The sequence below is a fragment of the Phallusia mammillata genome, chromosome 5 (genome assembly GCF_965637545.1).
Source record: "Phallusia mammillata chromosome 5, kaPhaMamm4.hap1.1, whole genome shotgun sequence".
Classification (NCBI taxonomy): Eukaryota; Metazoa; Chordata; class Ascidiacea; order Phlebobranchia; family Ascidiidae; genus Phallusia; species Phallusia mammillata.
In genome coordinates, this window is record NC_137256.1 from 11,416,278 (window position 1) to 11,440,510 (window position 24,233).

General features: G+C 38.0%; 5 protein-coding genes across 5 annotated transcripts in view; 3 read left to right on the forward strand and 2 right to left on the reverse strand.

The window, feature by feature from the left end:
• Nucleotides 1–3,604: 3,604 nt before the first annotated feature.
• Nucleotides 3,605–6,195, reverse strand: LOC145230455 (protein unc-93 homolog A-like). Its single transcript, XM_080095886.1, has 4 exons — nucleotides 6,065–6,195; nucleotides 5,691–5,855; nucleotides 4,713–5,468; nucleotides 3,605–4,090 (listed from the first exon to the last, which is right to left on the reverse strand). Exons 1-4 carry the CDS (start codon nucleotides 6,153–6,155, stop codon nucleotides 3,633–3,635), a joined length of 1,470 nt encoding a protein of 489 aa, XP_079952012.1. The 5' UTR covers nucleotides 6,156–6,195; the 3' UTR covers nucleotides 3,605–3,632.
• Nucleotides 6,196–6,742: 547 nt separating this feature from the next.
• On the forward strand, nucleotides 6,743–8,957 carry LOC145229336 (uncharacterized). The gene is made up of 3 exons (XM_080094659.1): nucleotides 6,743–7,325; nucleotides 7,633–7,776; nucleotides 8,265–8,957. Exons 1-3 carry the CDS (start codon nucleotides 6,984–6,986, stop codon nucleotides 8,628–8,630), a joined length of 852 nt encoding a protein of 283 aa, XP_079950785.1. The 5' UTR covers nucleotides 6,743–6,983; the 3' UTR covers nucleotides 8,631–8,957.
• A 2,454-nt stretch (nucleotides 8,958–11,411) lies between these two features.
• LOC145230375 (uncharacterized) lies at nucleotides 11,412–12,221 on the forward strand. Its single transcript, XM_080095797.1, has 3 exons — nucleotides 11,412–11,484; nucleotides 11,549–11,653; nucleotides 11,813–12,221. Exons 1-3 carry the CDS (start codon nucleotides 11,423–11,425, stop codon nucleotides 12,177–12,179), a joined length of 534 nt encoding a protein of 177 aa, XP_079951923.1. The 5' UTR covers nucleotides 11,412–11,422; the 3' UTR covers nucleotides 12,180–12,221.
• Nucleotides 12,222–13,793: 1,572 nt separating this feature from the next.
• LOC145227620 (uncharacterized) lies at nucleotides 13,794–22,899 on the forward strand. The gene is made up of 8 exons (XM_080092493.1): nucleotides 13,794–14,033; nucleotides 15,251–15,443; nucleotides 15,747–15,924; nucleotides 16,473–16,575; nucleotides 16,700–16,835; nucleotides 17,525–17,783; nucleotides 18,331–18,429; nucleotides 20,059–22,899. The coding sequence occupies exons 1-8, from the start codon at nucleotides 13,932–13,934 to the stop codon at nucleotides 21,941–21,943; spliced, it is 2,955 nt and encodes a 984-aa protein (XP_079948619.1). The 5' UTR covers nucleotides 13,794–13,931; the 3' UTR covers nucleotides 21,944–22,899.
• Nucleotides 22,900–23,017: 118 nt separating this feature from the next.
• LOC145227619 (uncharacterized) overlaps nucleotides 23,018–24,233 on the reverse strand; it is a 32,941-nt gene continuing 31,725 nt past the window's right edge. Inside the window, exons 42-45 of the mRNA XM_080092492.1 lie at nucleotides 24,029–24,142; nucleotides 23,872–23,952; nucleotides 23,733–23,810; nucleotides 23,018–23,582 (exon numbers count right to left, since the gene is read on the reverse strand). Of these exons, the coding sequence (XP_079948618.1) occupies nucleotides 23,353–23,582; nucleotides 23,733–23,810; nucleotides 23,872–23,952; nucleotides 24,029–24,142 (503 nt within the window). The 3' untranslated portion in view covers nucleotides 23,018–23,352. The remainder of the gene's footprint in view (nucleotides 23,583–23,732; nucleotides 23,811–23,871; nucleotides 23,953–24,028; nucleotides 24,143–24,233) is intronic.

Below are 24,233 nucleotides of genomic sequence, written 5' to 3' on the forward strand. Positions count from 1 at the left end.
AACCGAGTTTGAGAACCACTGGTTTAAACTGTTCACAATAAACAAATTGACACATTTGGTATGTCTAAGCTAGACGCAAACAGCTGCTGCTAACAAATTAATATAGATTTTTTCGAATGAATAGACTAACAGTCTAAAAATACTTTAAAACTAACAATTATCCGGCCTTATGTTTGTATATCACTTTACAATAAACACCATATCGTTTTTGCGAAAGGCTGAAAACCTTCAATGCGATTCGGTAGCCATGTAATTTTACGCTTTGGCGAATCGAAATCGTGACGTCACACAATGCGCATCAACGATACGATTCGCTCATGTAAAAAGGCTTAGTAAAAGAGGCAACTACCAAAATCACAACAGTAATTTCCTTACTTTTGTAAAACTTTCAACTTTAAAACAGACAATAAAACGTTTTAGCATCATTATTAATCACGCGCGGGATTACATTTCTCGGCACAAAGCTTTCGAGGAGATATACTAACACAGGGTTGCCATACGTCAGGATTTTCTTAGTGAATTTAGTGTTTAAATCTGCGTCACGGAGAAATGTTACAATGTACTTAAAAGTCCGGAGTTTAAGAAAAAAAATGTGTACATATACTATGAAATTAATGTACCAACAGAGAAAGTTTCTAGTAGTTAGCTGCCACCGCGTCTACACCATGAAACGTAAAGAGGTAAACTGGCGGCGCGCAGGTTAACGGACAAGGTTACTGTAATTTCGATTTGCAGTGTGTGTGCGCGCGTAACAATACCTGTTTGTTGCTAGTTGTCTGACAATACGCGTTAAATACATAAATAAAAATCCGCGTCTCAAGAAAACACAGCATTCGAAGCTACGTGGGAACGTGGGATATTTCATTTGCTTTAACTGTGTACCTAATATGCAAGAAACCAACTAACAGCAAAAGGTCGAATATCGTGAGATATAAAACGTTTTTACAGTGGCATTTTATTTCAAATTTGAAAAGGTCTTTGTGGCTCCGATTGTTTTGTTTTTTTCTGTGTGAAATTGGTCCGAATGTTTTTTAGAGTGGTAAAGGTTGGCGACCCCTGATATATGTGCTTATTGTTTCAAGGATAGTAAGAGTAGTGAGCTTAGCCTAATAAACTTAACTAAACAGAAGCCTACGCAGAAAGTTAATTGACAAGGATCCGAGTATCGTATCCAGTGTTTTTTTAAGGTGTTTTTCAAATTTCTCCAGCGGTTTCCCAAAATTTGGACTTGCAACTACAACTACAGTTTTTGGTATTTAAATGAAACACTTGCGGTCTTTTAAAACTACTTAGCGGTCGCCCAAACCAAACCTTAAAAAAAACTGATCGTATCTAACGTTTTTTAGTGTCGCCGTCCGTGTCACTTCCGAATATTCTAAATTAAATCCGGAATAGAAGTGTTTCGATCGCAAAAAGGTTAACGCATCGGTTCTCAAACTGGGGTCCGCGGCATTTTGCGGGAACTGCGAAAAGGTGGAAGTAATTCCATGTTCTTATTTGGCGTCAGTTTGTGCAACTGAATAAATTCAAATCAAAGTGAAAGTGAGAATCGATTGACTCCATTGCTAAACAATAGGCTTTATTGTATGACAACTGTTGTGGAACGCAACCGCGCTATTCCCGAGCACGCAGCTCGAGGCATTCTTGTGTTATTTTAATTGCTATGCGTTGTGTGTGCGCGCGCGTTTGATTTGTGCCTACTGCAGGAATGTGATTGGTGCGTTTGCAATTACTTCGTGAGCCTATAAAAGGCTGTTCACTTACTACGTTACTAATCTATTATTACTGATTTCGAGTGAATACGACCTAAGCAAACTGTGCTTATTTGGACTCTGTAAAGAAGCAAGGCGCAAACGTGATTGAAAACACAACAACAACTAACAAAAATGCAATTGAGATTTGAATCATTGTTATGCGCAATTTTGCATAAACAGCTAAAATCCTGCAAACAACTTTCGTTTTTCTAAAATACACATTCAGGCTTACGCACCGCGAGTCCTCGAAATAATGGCAAAGAGACCGTTTAGAAAAAATAACGAAAACGTTTAAGAAAAAATGGGTTAACACAGCCGAGATATTTTGTCAGGGATTCAATCCCTGATTGTGTATCATAAAATATGGTAACCCTATAACTAACATAAAAAGTGTTTATGACAGACAAAGTTGGCTACATAGCGATAATTGGCGCAACTATACAGTTATACAAATTAACAGTGAGCCTGGGATAGGGTAAAAACTAAATTTAACGTTAGGGACTAAGAGTATGAGTTGGTTTTACTGCTAGAAAAAACCTCACTCCGATCCGATTAGTACCAACCACCAGCATTTTTCACGGAATTTGTTTTTTTCAGCGGTATTTAACAAAATTTGTCTAATGTGAGGTCTTACGTCAGCCGAATTTCCCCATTTAGGCTTCAGCCGCTTAAACGTTGTTGCAAACAAACTCTAGTCCGGTGGTTCCCAGCCTGGGGTTCGCGGACCCCCAAGGGGTTCGTGAGACGGTTTCAGGGGGTCCGTGGAGGCAAACATTTGTAGCAGCATTAACAACAGTACAATATTTTTAAGTTCCCAAACCGTTTTTACAATCCTGTATGTAAGTGCAAACTGTTAATCAAACCCTTGGATCAGGAAAACTTGTGATTGTTACCTCCATTATGACATCACAACACACATTAACAATAGAATTCTTTGTGCTTTGTTTTAAGTATTGTACACTAGAAAATTGTGTCTCTTTTAGTGCATTGACTGCTACAGTACAGAACTTTATTGAGATTAACGGACTGTGAAGGTTGGTTAAAATTCTGCCCCCCCAAAACGAAAGTATAATAACGCATAATGCGGGAAACGAAAAAAAGATTAAATTACGTTAGGGGTCCGCGGACCGATAAATTTTATAAAAGGGGTCCGATGACTACAAAAAGGTTGGGAACCATGCACTGCTCTAGTCGAACAGTTATGATTTTGAAACTTGTTTTGAAGTCAATGCTCTGCAATTACTTAACACAAAAAAGCGGAATGCAACTAACCGTAGCACTTCCCTGGCGCGAGGTTTCAATTACTTCTTTTAAGATAAAGGGGTATCGCTTTAAAGCTCACATAACCTTGATTAGGGTCCAAACCTGTACCTCGCTGTTCGCCTTCGCCAGTTCTTATACAGATAAAATCTTTGTGGCTGCACCGAGTGAAACGCGATAAATTTGACACTTTACGAAGGAAATAAAAAGGGGCTTTGTAACACAAGTTCTGGGGCGCAGAACCTGTCCACAATACACGATGTTGTGACAACAACAATTGACACAAAAAAGTCAGAAAATAAAGTGCAAACGTTTCCGGCCCGCACGAGTTCATTTACATAATTCTTGTTGAAACAGCAAGAAAAAAACATGAATTAAAAATTAATTTTACGATCGTTGACACTTGCCAGCCTAATTGCTGCCGGCTGAAATTACACTGGGGCAAAAAACAAAACAAATTGATCAAGCATACAAAATTAACCAAACAATTTTTCGGACCGTTAAATCGCACTTTTAAAGGTAACCTATATATATATATATATATATATATATAAAACGTATATACATATATATATACTAATTACTTCGGGTACAACTCAATAAGCCTACCAACGTCCTCTAACTAATCTTTCGGAACGGTTTGTTCCGGATCAGTGTGCAAACGTTTACCATTACGTATGCGAGCAACGACATCACAAGTAGAAGTACGACAAAAGAAATGGGGAAAAGACAAGACATAAGGCCAAAGGTTATTGATACACCGATTGCTTCAGAAGAAGATTGTAAGGATGCTGCCTGATTTTGTTTGTGGTGGAAAAAACTCGCAAACAAACTTGGAGTTTGAGTTTTCAGTAGAGATCGACTAACTCCGAGTGCCATGGTGACAAGAAAAAAAGGCCAAACGGTGTCACTCGTCTGCCACAACAGCAAGGTAATTAAAACAGACAGTTCCAAGAACACTGACACGCCAAACAAGACGCGATGGTTGAATATAGCCAGCAGTTTGGCGGATGTATAGCTAGTCAACAGGGAAGTCACGGAAAAGACCAGCATCATGTACGAAACGTAATATAATCCTGCAGCAAAAGAAAAAGCCCTGAATTATTCGCGGGAACTATACACCAATGAACTTAATAAGATACTTGGAGTGTTTTATGCACATGTGACTGATGCGTTATGACCCGCTGTATAAATTTAAACTGTTATGTGGTTTAATGTGTCTGTAGTTGAAAAGGTCACGATAAAAAACGATCGATTGTGTCTAAAACACGGATCTAATCGACCATTTAAAAAAAAATTGCCTATATTCAAAGTACGCACCAAAAAATATTAGTAACGTGTATCGTTTCTTTTATGACTGACTTGATAACATGATTCGGTTGATCGTGACAGCGCTAGAACCTCATGTTATTCTTATTTGTTACCAACAGCAGTCAGTTTCACATATTACATCAAGGGTGTCAATTGTTTGTACGGCAAAGTGCGCCGTTAAAGTGTGCTTTAAGCTTGAAGTAGTTTGACCATTACTCTAGAACAAATGATTAACACAAAAGAATTTTTTAAAGGACAAAATAACTTTTAACAGGCAACAAAAATCATAAATCCTGGCAAAAGTCCTTTCAGTTGTAATTTAAGCATCCCAGCACATCAAACCAGTAAAAAAGATTATTTTAGCACACCAAAGCAACCAATACTCACCAAAGTTACAAGAAATCCAGTTGCCAAAATAAGTTCCTCTCAGGAACGCCTGACCCATGCCAATGTGGATGGTGTGTGGAAGCAACAATATCGCTACAAGGTCGCTGGCCAGCAGCCTAAACGTTGCTTTGAGGGGCCCTAACGGATGTTTCTCTCTGCTTATTTTATCTCCTTCGGTATTTTGCTCTTGTACATCAGGAGTGTTATCTTCTGAAGCGACCACGTTCTTTTCTTCGTCACTTAAGCCGGACGAAAATTTAACAGCTTCGGGTTGTGGAGAGGGTATGATATGTTCGGGATAATCGTCTAAACAAGAGCTTAACACCATCGATGATGCATTGAGAAGAAAAAATCCCGACAGAATGATATAAAGTGTCAAATTGCTTATACTCATCGCGGTCCCTTTATTTGGAGGTGCATGATTCTCATAAAACAAACCACAAGTTTTGTTCATTGTTTCGGTGGCGTTTACTGAACTATTGTTTGAATTAGATCCTAACGCATCTTCAATTGATGAAACGGTAAACAGCATTGCAATAGTGACAGCACTTCCAACCACCATAGAGCAATACACGAACATAAAAAAGGTTGCAAAAGTATTTTTGTTGATGCGTTTAAATTCTGCAAAGTCATTTGGCGACGCATGGCTGGACATGCGAGTGACGTAGGCAAAAGCTGTTGGCCAATAGATTCCGGATCCAATACCAAGCAATGCTGCCGCGGGAATAAGTGTGTAAGAGCTGGGATAAAAATTCGCTGGAAATAAGTAATCTTTTGTTAGATTATTTGGGTATTTTTAATGCTTTTGTAAGCGCTAATGCCATACAACATTTATTCAAAACTGACCCTAAACTCTAACATATTTATTGTAGACTATATATATGTAATTACAACAAACAAAGCAATCTTGTCACAGCCATTAAATGTCTAACAATTTGACTATTTTAGTTCAAGGATGAACAAACGTCTACAACATACCAATGATATACAATCCGTATGCAGCAAGGGAGCCAAGAAAGCACTTTTTGCAACCGTATTTGCTGATAACAAACGATGGTAAAAGAAGTGCTGAAAGGACCATGCACACATATAACACTGCTAGCGCATTTGTTCCTTTGCTTTGGTTCAATGAGCTCTGTAGGCCTGCAAATGTAAGAACGTCTAACTTCACCATGTTCAAGTTACAACATCATAGTGCCAAAGGAAAAGAAAATAACCTACACAACAAATATGAGTTGATGTACACAAAGGACAAACGTACAAGTATCCTTTTTTAGACTTTTTATAGTTGAATAGAGACTACTTAAAAGTAATATTTAACAATTGGAACCAGTACTGAATTACCTACTTACTTTCCAAGGTTGAAAAGGCAGACTGATTGAGCAGAAAAATAAAGCACAAAAGCATTTTGTTGCGACGAAATCGTTTGGGCATTTTGACCATGTAACTCTAGAACTGTGACCCTCAACTTTCTTTCAGTAAATCCCTGTCAACGACAAACATTACCAACATGGAAGCTTTGTTGGAAAATCGAGCCGTTCTGCATGGTCGAGCAGGCTGTTTGTAAGTTTGCTTTCGGCTCGATTCTCTTTGTACATGGTATGTTGGTTCAAGGACTTGAACTTTGGTCAAAATTGTAGAGTTTATTGCGTATCGTCTGGCTCGATCTTACCGCAGCACTGTCCACATCTTTTGTTGTTGGACGGTACCAGCAAAGACCCGACACCACTGCTCAATGGGTTTAATAATGTTTCAACAAACAATAAACCAACGTTTTTTTAGGGTTGAGATGTGTGTTAACAGAAAACACTATTTTATTGCTAAAGGACGTGAGAATGTGACATATAATTTAACTAGTAACGCTCTCACGCACTTTGTTGTTTTGGTCATTAATTTTGTAGTTGTAGAAAGCAGTCGCACGTTGGATTTCATGCAAAATTCGCGACGAGGCATATCGTTTTCACGAACGGTCTTGACTATATGTTTATGCGACTGTCGCGTTCAAGCATGCAAGCATGTTAACATTTTACGTTGCAAGGATGCGAGGACGCTTGCTTCATGTAATATTCATATCGTTAGGAGCCCACAAGGAGTTTTCGGTTCATTCGAGTGTTCTCATAATGCTACTGCGTACAAGCAGTCATTATTGCTCCGAATGTAAAAAAGCGAATAATAGCGAATTTTAAAAGGGTTGCTTTCACAAAAAAGAAGAAAAGAATAGAACATATCAGTAGAACGAAAATATCCAGATAAGATAGATATCATAGCATTATGGGATCTGGAAATACAAAAGTAAAGAAAATAAAGAAAACTGTAAATAACGAGGAACAGATAACAGAAAGACATCAAAAATCTCTTTCAAAATCAGTAAAATCTATCGACGATTCCTCACCTAATTCAGAACGTTCGGACAACAATAACAATGGAAAGAAAAAATCGATTTTGAAATCTCAAAAAGATGGTGACGATTGGGTGGGGCCAGGTATGATAGCTGATGATACGCGACATGGCGTGACCGCTGCTGACCTAATGATGGGAAAACAACGTTTAAAACCAACCAGACACAGCAGCAACAACAATTGTAATAAGGCACTGTGCGACAAAAATATCAAGGTAAGACTTTTTCATAAATTGTATTCTGCCATAATGTTGTTTTACGTTAAATGTTTGTAAGAGAAATAAACTTGTGCATGACAACGGTAAATGCGAATAATGTAAAAATAAAAAAGCAGAAAAGTGTGTTGTTTTTACTGTACTATATCACCTAGCGTATGCAAACTGTTGGCAAAAAGGGGTGCACGTCAATTCACCTTTTTTATCTACGTATGGTATTATAAATAGACAGTGTCCTCGAATTAAAAAAATAACATACATAACAACCATTTTTTGTGATAAAGTTAAACCCGTTACTTTCATGTAGAGCGACCATTATTACCCTGTTCCCAAACCGCGGTTATTGCATAATGTATCCACCTGCAAACAAAGTGAATCACACAGCAGGGGGAATGGAACAAACACGACAGTAACTAGTTGTACCGGCATGCGATGCTCCACCCAGGTTCAGGTAAGCACCTGGTGAAAATTACACTTATTTTCGTGCACTCAAGTATACCTTTGGAGCGTTCGGTAAAACTGCCAACAAATCCCTGTCCTAAAGAATTTATCAATATAGATCAGTGGTTCTCAAACTCGGTTTTCGGGGCCGCATTCGGCACCCAACTACTTATTTTGCGGCTCGCACCAGACCTCAGAAAACCACCAAACATTGCTATTTTAGCTTTCAAAGTAATAATCTTTAGTGATTTTCTTAAGGTTTCGTTTTTTTGCGGCTCTCTACACACTTAAAAAATACCATTTGGCCCCGACAATAAAAAAGTTTGAGAACCACTGATATAGATTATCAGATTTATTAACGTAAACTGATGTAATTACCGGTCCCAGCTGTGTTTACTGTTTTGGATGCCACAATATAAGCTCTATGGTAGGAGCGCAAGCTATGTTTTAGTGTATTGCCTATAAATTATTTAACCTAGTAATTGAGTTTCGATACAGATTGGCACGGAGAAACCACAATGCTGTCAAGGAATTTTGCCAGAGGTCGATCGTCTTGCATTGGAAGTCTTTGGCAAAAATGAAGTTCAACAATTGTGTACCGATACCAAAATGGCAATTTCACAACTGACTCTTCAACTCCGCTCAAATCGACAACCTTTGCCAGCTCCACGATTGTCAAAAAGCCGAAGAATAAAAAAGATACTAGGTTTTTCTAGCAACAACGAAAACATTGATTCTGATAAAGAAAAGAAAAGTAGTTTGCATCTTCGGAAATCAAGATCACGTGGACAACAGCTGTACGATGATTATGATGTAAGCCTTATGGCTGAGATTGAACGGGAGTTCGGACATTGTTTTGGTTAACCCTCAGGATGAGTCAGTTTTGTTTAAAATTACTATGACGACATTTCTCAGTATTGTTTAAACTTTACGCCTTGTAAATACTAGCCTTAAAACGCAACGATAAGAAGCGGAAGTGTTAGGTGTGGAATGGTGCCAGCAGTGTGAAATGTCGAAGTCTGTTCGTGAAAGTAGTAAATACATCGCTTTGTACAAATACAACATCACGTCTGTTGTTTCTTTTTCTTGTTTTCTTAAACTGTAGTCTATAACACTGCGAAATTATTAAATCAGAACATTGTTTGCAAAACATTACCAAGTCCTTTTCACTGTTACCGAAAGGGTTTCGCATTAAAACGTTTATGCGTAAATATAAAGTACTTGGTACGCAACAAATGCCGGAAGTCAACCACTCCATCACCAAAGACACTTCGTTGGCGTCTACGTCAGGCTTCCTTCGATAGAAATAACATTGTACTTTCCTTACCTTAGTATCAGAGAGATAAAGGGACAGGGCTGATTGCACAACTATAGGCATTGAATTAAATTTGGGTCGCCGTATTTATAATTTCTATGTTGTAAAAAGGGCAGTACGAGTTACAATCATAAGTACTGTGACCAACGCAGTTTTGGTTGCTCATGTTGTGATGGCTTCGTATGGGGTATTTTGTGTGGATGTTTTAAATAGTACAGTGAGAATGTTGGTGTTTGCGCTTGATGAGATCAAAGTGGCAGATTCGGGTGTTATCTTAAAACAATGTTTTCATCCAATGTGATATGAATAACAACAAGTTCAAGGACATATATTGAAAAACGCCTGTTAATTAAATTTGTGGTTAAAGGGAGTAACTGGATTTGTCACAAAACGCCTTTCTGCGTCCTGGTTATATAAATTGCATTTAGTTTAAAGTTATAAAACGAACAGATACCTGTAATAACTAATAACAAATATTAAACCAGAAATTTTTTATGTAATATTTGTTGGTTGGAGAAGATTGCATTGGGGATCGGAATGTTTTTTGTCGCGACCATATTTGTTCTGTTTCTCATTCCGGAAATGTTGAATGCACAAAGTAAGTTTACTGAAGATTGTATTTTGTTTTGCACACCGTGATTATTCAGATCAAACGCACATGTGATAAAAACATTCAAATGCGTCTTGTTTGGGTAGAAATGTGTAAAAGAATTGTTTAGTTCAACCACAAATTAGGGCTAAATGCTTTCCATGGTCCCTATAAGTTGACTTCCCGGTTTGGGATCCTTTCTTAACTGCCTAAATAGGCGGAAGAAGATCTATCGGTCTACTCCAGCGGTTCCCAGCACTCGCGGTCCAAGCTAAATATATAGATAAAACTAATACCTTGGCAAAATAACTGTCAAATTACCAACTAAAAGTTATTTATTCTTTTTGAACGTATTCCCACAACAACATGAAGAATGGATTTAGTTTAGATTCGTAAGATTGCGTGGGAATGTTTCAAGGGCAATTTATTACGTCACAAACAAGATTAAAAGTTTGAGAACCGCTGGTCTAACTCGATACACGCGTTTGTTTTTATGAGTCGCTTCTTTTCATGAATATTTTGGACAAAAAAATGAATTTTCGGATTATAACTCTTGGAAACCGAACAAAAACTAATTTTTTCACCTTTTTCAGACTGCAATCAGTCTTTTACGGTCAAAGTTAAACCAATCGAGGTGGGGAAAGAAGCTTTCATCGGGTTTCCATTGAATCTAACAATCCGCAACAATCAAATGTGCCGCAGTACCCTCATGTTCAACAACAGTAAGTAATTGTCTAGTTTCCAACAAAAAATGTTGAAAATGTTGTGTTACACTCTCGTTTTGAAAGTTTATCATAACTATAGCCTAGCGCAGGGGTCGGCAACCCCTGGCACGCGTGCCAACTTTGGTGGTTTTTCATGGCACGCCAAACGGTTTGCGTGTTTATATTGAAGTAACAATTTAACCTGTTACACTGCTTGTTTTCAGTTTTTTGTCATGTCATTGTCTTAAAATTCAACCTTACATGCACAAAACACTCTGCTTTCTCTTTATTATTGATAACCACTATTATTTAGATTTTTAGAAAAACGTTGGCACGCGAGGTCATTAACACACGGAAACAACTAGTAAATTGGCACGCGTCACCTAAAAGGTTGCCGACCCCTGATGGTCTAGCGCGTTAAATGACTAACAGAAAGTTAATAGCTAAAATGTTTAAACAAGTTATAGCGCTCAGAGTGTATGTTGATTTTGTCTATTTCAAAATGCATTTGTAACATTGCTTTTACAAATACTGTGCTTTTTTTAAATTTCAGACGCACTACAAAATTTCTACTTGATCAACAATACGTTCTTTCTGCATTTTTTGAAAGTTAGTTATAAAAGTTGTCTACTTACTTTTTTTATCAAATCGTTTTTTAAATCAGACTTGCATGTCTATTTAATTGCCATTGTTTGATAATAACTACGTTTTGCATTTTTACAGGTAAAACCAACTGACTTTGGAAATTACACACTTTTACTTTATCGCCCCAACGGCTCGTGTCGCCAGTCAAATAATTTTGAAGTCATCCCATTACAGCCCACAATTTGGACCGACTTTTTACAGTTTTACATCTGGCCGGTTGTCAGCGGAGTTGTTATTGTATTGGTAATAGTTCTTGTAGCTTGTCTGGCCAGACGTAAAACTAACAACCTCGAAAGAAAAATCGACGAACTTCGAGATTTGACCGAAGGTAATTATCCTTGGTGTTAAAATGAAATGTTTTAGGAAGTTTTAATACGCTGTTTTATAAGAACAAGCCAAGAAAATGAGATACACTGAAAAGTTAGGCACATTCGAAGAAACGGAAACAGATCCAAACATCACAGCGTAAGGAAATTGTATATGTAAAGCCTGTTTAATAGCCTTATTAAACTTGTTTTTTTGAATAAAGTTTTGTACCAAACAGCACGAACGGGGATGAACGGCCACATCACATTGAAATACAATCAACTCCTTCTTATCCCCCTCCTTCCCCACCAGTTAACGCAAGACAGAAGTAAGTGTTGTAATGTACGTAGAAGGCCCATATTTTGACCTGCGCGCACTGTTATATGTTCGGATGTTTGAAAGACGGTTGTAGAACCATGCTAGTAAAGGGGAAGCTTAACAAACCCAAAATTGTTTTTGAAATTATTAAAACTTAAACTAATTGAAGGAAAATGAGTCCATCAAACAGAAAGAGAAGTGATCACTTTTACGACCAGTGCCAACCAGTAAAGGACCGACCCCCTTTTCCCCCACCAGCAAGTGCCGGAGCATCGGAAAACCCCATGTATGACGATGTTGCCCCAGATGAAAACATGTCAGGACCTTTCAAGTTCGTACGCTCAGTTAAGAGCCTAGTTAAAGGAAACAGCAGGAAATTCGGTCAGCAGTTTGCTCGAAAATATGGAAACATCAGCGCGATCAACATCCCTGCGTTTAGGGTCGTATCGCCTTCCGCTCAACATGCAAACACGCTGCCTAACTACGACGAAGTGGAGATTGAAGCTGAACCCCCTATGTCTAGCAGCCACTATTGATGTTTCAAAAGCCGACTCTTTGTTTTTTGTGTGGTGGATCAAAACAACAAATTTTAAAATTAAGAATATAATCTGATGTCTAATTTAATGAGAAAGTCTTGCCAAACAGAGAATATATCGTTTTGTGGGATGGCTCCATGGATATAGACTTCTATAGCGTACTTCCGCCAATAGTTTTTTTTCTATTTGCGGCTTTGGTTTCGATGCAGTCATTTCACGCATTGCTTTTGTATATATTGGGCTTTGTGGCAACTCAGGTTTAAAGTGACTAATTCGTCTCCAAATGTATGCTACCAACTGATTTGTTTGCTTGACCTACTCCATTAAACACACTAAAAAGCTTCCTTCTAACATAATAACGCAATAGTTGTATTTTTATGTCTGTCAAAACAATATTTACAATAGCCTGCTTTGAAACCTGTTGTAAAAAATGTTGGGATCTTTCATCACGACACCTTAAAATGCCTAATTTCGTATCTGCGCTCTCTTTGGTATGGTATAGAGTGCTTTCGGTGGTTGCAAAATCTTTCCATGCAAATTAATCGCATAGTGCATTTGCTTCGATCCTTAAAACAGTTTTTCCGGACATGTGTAACTTTACATCACTATCAGTCGACAGTTTTCTTTGTTGCCTTAACTTTAATCAAAACAGCTAACTAGTTGATATCAAACTACATTTATTGCTAAAAGCAGTTGTTTTTTGTTCTGTAGAAAAAAACAAAAAAAAATAAACATACCAAAACAAAAGTCGATCAGCTGTGAAGCCGGTTGGCCACTAGAGACATCATACGCAAAACTGCGAATAAGTTCATTTAGGTTTATTTCTACCTCAGCCATCACAGTTTTTTGGCTTTGTAGGTTTTTTTAGAGACCAAAAGTTCGAGATCGTTACTGTATTTGTTTCCGCACTTTGTATTGCGTAGGTACAATATTTTTTTGCAGATAAAACTGTTCTGTAATATTTTGTTCTGAAATGTAAGCCAAATTGTAGTTTTTGTGCCTGGGTGTTTTTGACTTTCCAGGCAATTAACAAACGGTTGATTAAACTTTCCAAACCTGTGAAGAATTAAACAACGTGTCATTTTTGAATAAAATAAGTAACTTTGATAACCAAGGTTAAATACTAATAACTATGATCAAATAAATTAGTCCAAGAGTTGTCATGTTGCGACACTATAGCAAACATTTCAGGTTGCCCTACGCATATATTATCAAACTCTGATATCAAAGAGCTCTATTAAGGGCCATGTTTAATTGAAACAAGTAACTAACAAAAATATTGTGACAGTATGTCATTACCATTATGTACAATAAATCTTATCTACTCAAGAAGATTGTTTATTTGGCAGTAACTCTCTGCTGTTTATTTGTGCAATTATTTTCCGTGCCAGACTGCCAAAACTTTTTTGTTTGGTCGGTTAATTGGTTAGAATTAAATTGCTATCAAATCTCATGTGTTTAGTTGAGAGAGAAAAACATTAGGCCAAGAAATGCACAGATTGCAAAATGACTTGCTTCATAAAACCGCACCTCAAGAGTCACTGTTATATTTGTATATGATTCTAAATGTGTAATTTCATTTTTTTTAATTTTGTGATTTTGCATGGTCACAAGGTGCATCTCTAAACTCATTCTACTATTTAGCAGTTGCCCTTTGCTAAACTGCACTGGGTTTTGAACCAGTAGAAAACAATGTAGTATGTATCTTGGGTAATTGCTGTTATTTTAAGTGCTGAAGTGGTTGGTTTTGCAATGAACAACTACACGGACTTGGTAGAGATTGGGAAGGGTAGTTTTGGTACTGTGTACAAGGCTTTAAAGAGAAATTATAAGGAACCCTTTGCCATTAAAAAGGTATGGTTTCATGATTTTTTTTCTGTTTATATATCACCAGACATGTAATAATGAGTTAACTTTATGGTCTGCAATCTCTTTCAGTTGGTTCAAACCGGGGGTACACAACCTTTTCGATTATAACACCTTTAGGCAACACTGTACCTCTGGTTTAAACTAGTGATGTACCGAATTGGCGAAATTTCGATTCGGCCGAAACCGAATATTCGGCAGTTTTGCCGAATAAATTCGGCCAAATCAACCGAATCATTTATGACGTCACGCGAAGCGTACGGTACGCGTTTGACATGAAAACATAAGTTTATCTACCAGGCAATTAGTGCAGAATGGTTGTGTTTCTTCCTTATTTCAGTTCCGTGGGGTTTAACATTGCCTTAAGCATAATTTCCAACCAGGCAATGAATTACTATTTAGTTGTCTGCAGTGGGGAAAACGATAATGTGGTAAAAAATATAATAACTGACAGGATTTTCATTGGTACTAAGCAGGAAAGACACGCTTAACGCTTCAAATGTGTGTTCATAAAAGATTTGGTTCGGCCGAAACCGAATCTTTGCAAAAGTGTCTGATTCGGCTGAATAAGTTCGGCAAACCGAACATCTCTAGTTTAAACTTATACCTGTGTTAATTACCCAATCTATAGTTATGTAGGCTCAGGTGTAACACCTTGTACAACCTCGGTGGGAAGTTTTACAGTAAACTAACTATAGCAAACAAGATGAAACTTCCATTTTTTCATAAATCGGTTGTTGTAGTTTTAATATGTAAGAATATTAAATATATATTCTTTCACCAAGCGAAATAAACTCAACTCAATATATTGTATGATGGTTTATACCAGTGGTTCTAAACCTTGGTCCATGAATTTCTCCCTTAACAATTTGAAACATTTTTATTCCTCCCAATTAAGCTAAATAGTAGATGCTAACCATACAAAGATAACATAAAATTGGGTCTTTTGCACATGTTTTAGGTTCCCAGAGCTTAGGTGTTTATTTACAAACCACATACACAAGTTTATGTAATTTCCTCCCCTCAAGCTTTGTTTGTACATTTTACAAACTGAGTATTAGTTTATTATCAGGTTAATTTTTAACAATTTAATAATTAATAAATTATTTGAATTTATATACGATTTATTGAATTATAATTTACGTGAACTATATTGAACATTGTATGCTTATTTTTTATAAAGCATAAACTGTTTCGTTGATCAGGTTCGTTGCAATGCCCCAGAAAATGTTGAACTGGCCCTTCAAGAATTCTGGACCTTGTCATACTTGCAGAAGCATTTAAATATTATTCGCTTTGAGGAATGCTACTTGCAACATGCTGGAAAAATGAGATCAATGAAGCATGGTGATGTTTCATCACCAAGTTACCTATACTTGGTTGAAATGTCCATAAAAGGTGTTGCTTAAAAATCTGCTTTGTATTTTTTTACTGAAGATGAACCAGGATAATGTGTGGTTAAATCTATGCATATAATTTTGTCTTTAAATCTTAATGCACAAATTAATATTTTAACATGCTGTTACATTCCAAATAATTGATTTGGAACACAAAACAAAAAAAATCATGAATTTGTTACTGTAGAATAGATGATCGCACAATAGTGTAAACAACCATTCAGATGATCAGTCAATTCAATACCCACATTTTTTCTTTTGATAAACATCTCTTAAATTCCTAATCAAAACATCATTTTTGCAGGTGAAAGTGCAATGACTAGAGGAAGATACCACCTGTGGTTTGTCATGGAATACTGTGATGGCGGTGACATGAATGACTACCTTTTATCTCGAGTTCCAATTGCAAAACTGAATGCATCGTTTATGTCTCAACTTGCAGATGGAATTGCATTTCTACATAGGAACAGTGTGGTCCACCGGTAATAAAGACAGAAACATATTACTAGTTATTTCTCCTTTAAAAAATTATGCAAAAAGGTTGTTCAGTTCAGTTTATATGGAATTTTATCTTGTGGTGAATGTTGAGCTGACATACTGCCTATCAATTTGTTTTACTCCTCTTTTGTTAAAATTATTAAACGACTTTTGTCCATTCTATGTGCCATAACACATATATAATTATTTCACAGCACAGGATTTGGATATTGTAGTATGATAAAAATTGTGACAGTGGCTTGACTAAAATTAGAAAGTCACCAGTCTAAAATAAGTCAACTGGGGCGCAAGCAGAGAGGTGCCACAACTGGAGGATTAATTTACTTTGTACAATAGTTGTTTGACACATTGTGACTGGGCATAGTATACTTAGTTCACCTAAAACTTTAGGTATGTTAGTCATGCTATCTAAATTTGTTTGATTCCAAAGCTGTTGGTACTTGGTAGTCTTCACCTAGCACAAAAAAGGAGGAAATAAGAATATTCAAATTTAGTTTTGCTTGTTGAAAATCTTCTTTTACATATTTTGCAGTGACCTCAAACCAGAAAACATACTTGTTCGTACTTCATCTTTTGAATCTGGTGGTGGTAGCCCATTTCCAACTTTGAAAATTGCTGATTTTGGTTTGTCAAAAGTGAGTGTCAATTAGGGGTTTTCGCATTTTGTGATGATATAATTTGACAAATAAATATTAATGAAATTTTATAATTTTCTGTCCTATTTTTTTGTGCTGTTACATTTGTATCTTTTTTGAAAAGGTTTGTTCTTCAAAAACACAAAGTCAAGTGAATGTGGATACCTGTTGGTTGTCTTCCGCTTGTGGTTCTGACTTCTTTATGGCACCTGAAGTGTTTGAAGGTCACTACACAGCCAAAGCCGACGTCTTTGCTTTAGGTGATTTGCATTAATAGTTTAGAGCGGGGATGGGGAACCTGTGTGGCTTTTGATGTCTAAATATGTTTTAAGACCTAATATTGCATGTTGCACCAGTCCAAGAAAGTATATCGAAATGTCAGTTTTTTATTTCTTATCTTACTTTGTTATCGAATTAGTTTCAGGGTCATTGGTCCCTAGTGATTAACAGAGTAATTTCCGAAAGCTCATGCCTCCACAATCTTATTTGTGTAAGAAAGAAAGCGATTGTTTATGGATAATCTAATGTCTTAGACTTGTATGTGATGTAATAAACTGTTCTCAGATCATTGATGTGCATAAACAAGCAAATTTATAGGTGAAATAAATCCTAAATGTTGTAGTGGAAAATTTATTCAGAAATTCTTTTGTATCTGGACAGTGCTACAGGGAAAAGTTACGAAAACTATCGTTTCGTAAATAAAAAAGTTCCACTTTTGCCACAAAAATAGTCTATGCGACCTACACAAAGGTTGATAAAATATTCCCCACCTCTAGTTTACAGTATATTAGGTACTTGGCATAGTGTTATAATGAGCAAGCTACACTACCAAAAAGTATATGCTAAATTAAACTGTACAAATAATCAAAAGCATGGAGTCAAATAACAGTTAAAGAGAAATCTTTTCAACCAGTGCATATAAAAAACATTTTTGTTTGTTTCCTTGAAGGAATCATGTTCTGGGCCATCATGGATCGTATAACGTTTATTGATGCAACCACAAAAAAGGTGCTACTTGGCACCTATATTCGACGTGACAAAGATGTCCTGCCTGTTGGTGAAGCGTTGCTCGATGACTCGAAGTTAAATTTGAATGAACTTCTGTCCAATACTGGCATTAGAAAAAATGTGATTTTTGCACGAGGCATGGAACGTAGCAAAGTTGTGCAATCATCCACATGTGTTTCAGCAAACAAATCAAAGTTAAGGTTAGTTGGATATCATGGATACAATTTATTTTTATGTTTTTGTCATTTATTCACAATGTGATGGCATGTAATAATTAGATGCACCAGATGTTGTTTAAATCTACCTAAAATAAAACTCTGCAGCATTTTTGTGGCTTGTTTTGTGCAGAGTTGTGTGTTTACCATAAAACTCCATCAGTTACCCAACTAGCTCTTTAAAACAGGTTTTAAACAATATTGGGATTGAATGAGATTTGGACAGTTTGTACATTAAGCATGATTGATTTAGCTATGTATCATTTACTGCGGTGGACCTCACAGTGCCAATATCTTCACATGGTTTTCTCCTAAAATTAAATAGTGTTAAACTTTCCATGTGTGAGAAAAAACATACTACACTTATATATTTCCTTTTCAAAATTGGCTGCAGCACAGGTGCATTGGCAACATGTGCTGAGCCACCCTTCTTGAGTTAAATTGAGTACCAAGCCGTAAAAACAAATTTAGCCCTAACACTTTTGGCCTTATATTTACACACATTACAAAACTTGTTGCTTTTTATCCAAAGGAACCTCATTTCTGGAATGTTGAATCCCAATGCTGATGTAAGACCCACCTCACAAGAGCTACTAGCAAAGCTTAAAGCAGTGCTGAACCTAGAAACAAAGTAAGTTGCAGATATTTCTTCATAAAATATTTCTCAACCTATATGAAAAGAGAGACTTTGAACAAGTTTATTATGGGTCCCCTTCGCTGAAGGGGACACATATTGATTTTACTCAAATTGTTTTTGTTTTTTTTGTTTTTTTTTCTTTCATTTTTCTTCTCCCCAAAGTTCGTTTTTCCATCAAATGTTTGATGGATTTGGCTGAAATTTACACAGATGGTAGATATAGTTATGTAGATGTGCATCCCACTTTGTTTTTGTTGATAACCCCAGTATTTACCCTGCTAGCCCCCTAAAATGGGTTATTTTCTTCCCAAAGTTTGTCCGACTCGTTTTTCCATCAAATGTTTGATGGATTTGGATGAAATTTACACAGATGGTAGATAAAGTTATGTAGATGTGCATCCCACTTTGTTTTTGTTGATAACCCCAGTATTTACCCTGCTACCCCCTAAAATGGGTGAGTTTGTAAACAGTGTCAGAATTGGCTGAAATTTGGATAGCTTATAGAGTATGGCATTTATAGATGTTGATTGGTGTGTTTAACCCTGTAGCCCCAACATTTACCCCACAAGCCCCAAAAGTGTAAAATGTATTTGTATGTTACTGGACAACACAAACGAAAGATTTCTGTTGCTCAATAGTATTACAAGGGCAAGCAGTTGTATGTTACTCGTTTGTGACTTTGTGGATTGCGTAAACATTTTTGTGCCATGGCAGTTCGGGGGTTGTTAACAGCCCTATGACGTAAGAAACATTAACGGTTGTTGCTCAAAACACCTCTAGTGGTCAAAATTTTAAACATTGGCGGATTGGGCTGAAATTTTGCAGTACTATTGATTGAGTCATTGAGGTTTCATATTTGTTTAGTTTGTGTGTCGGACCCCATTAGTTACCTTACTAGCCCCCTAAAATGGGTCAGTTTTTTAAACAGTGTCGGGATTGGATAAATTTTTGGGTAGTATGTGGACTATGCTATTTGTAGGTTTCAATTGATGTGTTTTACCTTGTAGCCCTAACATTTACTTAACTAGCCCCCTAAAATAAATGAACTTTTCAAAAACGTCCTAATTATATGAAATTTGCAAAGTTTATTAAACATACTAAGTCTTTGCCCTGTAGCACCGCAACTTAACCAACTAATCTCTAAAATGTGTAACCCTTTTCACAATGTTTGAATTGAATGAAAATTGGACAGCTTGTAGAATTTGCTATTCGTTTTTTGTTTTACCCCATTATGCCACTACTTACTCTTTCGTTTCTTTGAAAAGGAACGTTAAATAGGACATACTTAAAAAAATACCTGGGGTGAATCTAAATTTATATAGTTTGTACTCTACGTAGTATTAATATTTAAGCCCAGTCCCGATCACTGCGTTTTACCTTACAACACTAAACTTTCACATGGTTATCTCTTGAAATGCATTATCTACAACTTTTCATGTGTGGGGACCCATGAGTTTCTGCTTGCAGAAACAACTAAGGTTATAAAAGACAGTGAATGGTATGGAACCCAATATAAAATAAGCTTAGGAAATATATCAATGTTTTAAAATAGGTTATAGTGTATATGCAAGGGCAATATGTGCTAAGCCACCCTTCTAGTTTAAAACTCTGTCTTGTTTGCAGGTCAAAAAAGAAGCAAGTGACAAAGTTGTCTCCAAAAAAATCTTCCTTGAAGACTTGTTCTAAACTGAAAACAAACCCTGTTCTTCCTTGCATTGATGCCAGAAGCCCGGTGACTATTGAGCAATGCCGAAGACCTAAAAGAGGCCATCTTCATAGGATCGTCTGTGCCAATGACGCGGCGGAGGATGAAGCCAACAATGCAAGCTCCGCTAATAGCGCTGCTCCTATCTATTCTCCGACCAAGCGTGTTACACGTTCTTCGTCGAGTCTTATATCAGAGCGGAGTCCGACCCCGCCCACCACTTCTCGTGTGCTAAGAAGCAGGAAAGGAAGTACCACAAGTATGCAAGCCGAAATGCACAGTGCTGTCAAGCACTCTAAATCGCCGCGGAAAAATAAATTGCGTGGTGCTAATGCAAAGTCAAGTGTAACAGATTCGTCCCCAAAATCCACTAAAACTGTTAAATCTAAAGAATTGCTGCGAGTTAGAAAGAAATCACCCAGCGAAGGTGAAAAACCTGCTCGCGCTGCTAAATGTGATCGAATTCTGCGAAGTTCATTCACAACCCGGCGTAAAACGCTTCGGGCTTGGAAACAGCGCGATGTCTGGACAACAGTTGAAAAAACTAACCCGCCGCGGGGCAAGAAAAATGCAACAACCACTGTGAATAAAAATCCAAAGGAATCAACTATCGCCGAGTCAAACGATGACTTAAAACGTGAGGATATTAGTGATGAGTCCGTTAGTGATGAAGTGGCTAGTCCCAACCCCCATCAAGTGGCTGTCAAAAAACGATGGAAACATTTAAGCGAAAACACAGCAAAAAACGAGGTGAACGCCCAAGTTCAGGGTCGGGTATCACCGAACATGGCCACAAACAAAAGGCGCCGAAACACTGTGATATCAATATCAACAACTACGATAAAACCCAAGCCTGTTTATTCCCCTCCGGAAAGGAATACAAGAAAAGATATACTTAGAACATTAGTTAAAGAAGTGGCGGAGGAAGCTGATGAAAATGTCAGCGTAGTTCATCAACCCATTCCAACGCGAGTTCGACCGTCGTTAAAGCAACAGATCAAAGAATCTGTTAAACTGCCTCTTGCTACCTTTCCTAAACCAAAAGCCGCACCAGAAAGCAATCGACGATTGACGGTTCAACCCCCTAAGCTACGCCTGAAAGGTGACAAACGCAGCAAAGATCCCGAGTCTCCGCCGCCAAAAGCGTATACTGAACCTATTGGTGCTTCGACCAACGAGGCTGCATCCGATGATACGTTCGCCAGCCCGCCCGCACAGAATTATTTTTCCACTGCTGACAAACCAGCACATCTGCTAAAACGAAAGCTTTCAGAGCCCCGGGAAGAGTCGACACCTAAACGGCCCAGGCACGACATTCCGGCCAAGATGTTTTACTCCGGTAGTTGGCAGCCTGCACCGTGGTCGCACCAACCGATATCTAGCCGTTTACCTATATACCAGAGTGTCAGCCCAAGTCAGACAATACCCACATATTCTCAGGCCTTTCGTTGGTCTCTAAACTCCTTGTCAGTCGGCAACAGCCCGCGTATGTCATCTCGTCCAAGTGTTTCCTCATCTCTTCCACCAAGCCCTCATACCGCCGGCTCTTCGGGTCGTTATCTCGCTTCATTCTTGGACGGCGTTAACCATCCCCTAATCCCGCAGATCTACAAATCGACTACGGATCCCATCTTCCAACGGCGCTCGCACGATTCTTCAACTCTGCTCCACACCAACCCAATGCTGTCGTCGGACTTTTTTGTGCGCGCTTATGCTCGCAAATCAATTTCTCACGATCTGTCTCCGGCTTCGCCAAGTTCGTTTTTGCTGCAAGGCCCACCGACTGTCCCTCCAGTTGACTGAAAATCAAAATGTCGCATCACGTAAACTTCGACTGATTAGTGTGAATTTTGACAAACGCCTTACCGTAGCAAACTCTGGTTGCTTGTCTCATAAACCCGGTACCATATCTGTGCCAAACAACAGTCTTTGAGGTGGTTAACTCGGCAGCAGTTTGTTGGTTTGTGAATCAGGCTCCCATATGCAACATCCAATAAAAACGTGTGACTGGTTAGCTCGTTTAGTGGTCAGCAAGCGCTCTATCAACGCTGTGCCTTGTATGGAAATTTGTTGCTACTTGCTATATTGGGTGCCCTATCGACATATAATTCTTACCGTTGTTTAAAAAGCTCTTTCGAAGAAAATATAATATGACAAACAAGGTGTCCTTATGTGCTTCGTTAAAACATGTTAGCAAAATCTAAACATCCATATGCTGGACTTCCACAAACAATATGCATGTCTGCTCTGTTTGTACGTTTAATATCAATTTTCGCAATTGAAATCCATTCACAGACAAAACTTTTCTGTCAGTGTTATGGTTCAACTGACTAATCTTTGTTGTACATACTATAACATTGGAATAATTTGGTTTAGCTGTAATATATTACTCTTGCCATGCATAATTTACATGCACCAACGCGGTTAAAGGCATATGCACATTAGTCACGTGCAGTTCTATGGACGTGGACATTCGATTTGATAATAAGTCAAGTGTTGTTTCCTTGGTGCAAAGCTGTGCTGAATTGTCGCTTAACAGTGTTTGCCATGCAACTTCGACAACAGCATCGATGGTTGCAGTTTTCAAGTTGTTTTTTTGTTTGTTTGGTTTGTTGAAATGAAATATGTATGCTTGTTTTCGAGATTTCCTGCGTATTTCCAGTTGTTGGTTCTCTTCTCTTGCTTTTCTTTTTTGTTGGCTGCTTGTGTTACATGAAATGTATCTCCTATAATGTGAAATAAAACGCCCTGATAACGTTCTCGTGGTACCGAAATATTACCCCTCCACTGAAAGACATCTTTTTATTGTGGCAGCTTACTTAAATACCGAAGCATATCTGCAAATGAAATGCTGTTTTCCGAACCATTGCAATATACTTTTGTGTAGAATGCAGACTGTTTATTTTCAATTTCGCGTTTGGACACGTAACCACCATCCCGACAGAGACGAAGTAAATGAGAGGAATTTGTGGTTAATTAATCGTGAGTGTGTGTTGAAACTGAAAACGCTGGCATTCGCACCTTGTCTCTGGATGTATGCTGTGTGAGAAAAGGCAAAGAAGGTACAATAAAAAACGATAGTCGAGCAGGAAAAGCGCAGTGAATTTGGCGATGATGCCTCCAGGGCTCAATACAAAATTAATAAAAAAACTGAACCCAAATCCAAAAGGATTCCAATTCCGCGTATCTTTCCTTTTTTACTTAAACTTTGATCAGTTCCATGGCCATCTAGCGTCCGTGTTGTCCTTATTTAAAATATCCGCTTGGTGGAGATCGACGTCGTCGTTTCTATTTTCTGAGGATCTACGGTTACGCACAGGTGAACATTGCTGTTTCGAGCAGGTTCCGCGGGGACCTTTGTACCCTCTTGCTCCTCTTACCCCACGAGTTCCAGGTGGACCGGTCGGCCCTGGTGGCCCAGTCCTACCGCGTCCAGGTGGCCCTGCAAAAACAGTTGTACGAGGTTTTCACGTATGAAATATTACTGGTGAATTTTATTGTTGGCATAAGGTTGATTTTCAGAAAACTGTGTGATGCAAACCATTGAAAATTTTAAACTGCAACCTATGCTGTCAAGCTAGTCGGAAAGTACCTGGTGTTCCTGGTACACCTGCGGGACCTTGGATTCCAATTCCCGGTGGACCACGCTCTCCTTTGTCACCGATTGGACCTGTATAAAGTAAACGTGTTTAATCCCAAAGAAGTTGATCGAATCCGGTATTTCAACATACCTGTATCACCGCGTGAACCTTTAGATCCGGCAACGCCTGGGTAACCTCTTGGTCCTATTGGTCCTTCGAATCCCTGATGACCTGCACGGTTGAGAAGAAATTGTTAGCAAAATTACTAATTTTAAATTTTTAAAATTAAATGTTAAACACCGTGTACCTTGCGGCCCAGTAGGTCCACGGCTCCCGGGAGGACCGGGTGGACCGCGGATGGTCCTAACTCGTGATGATCTGTATGCTTCCGAAGATGAACCTTGTGTCTTTCTGCTGTACTCTATTTATCAAAAAATACAGGCATATCATCAAAGCGGAATGCAAGACAACATGTTTGTAGATGGGCCTGTGGGCCTCGTACCAGTCCCCCC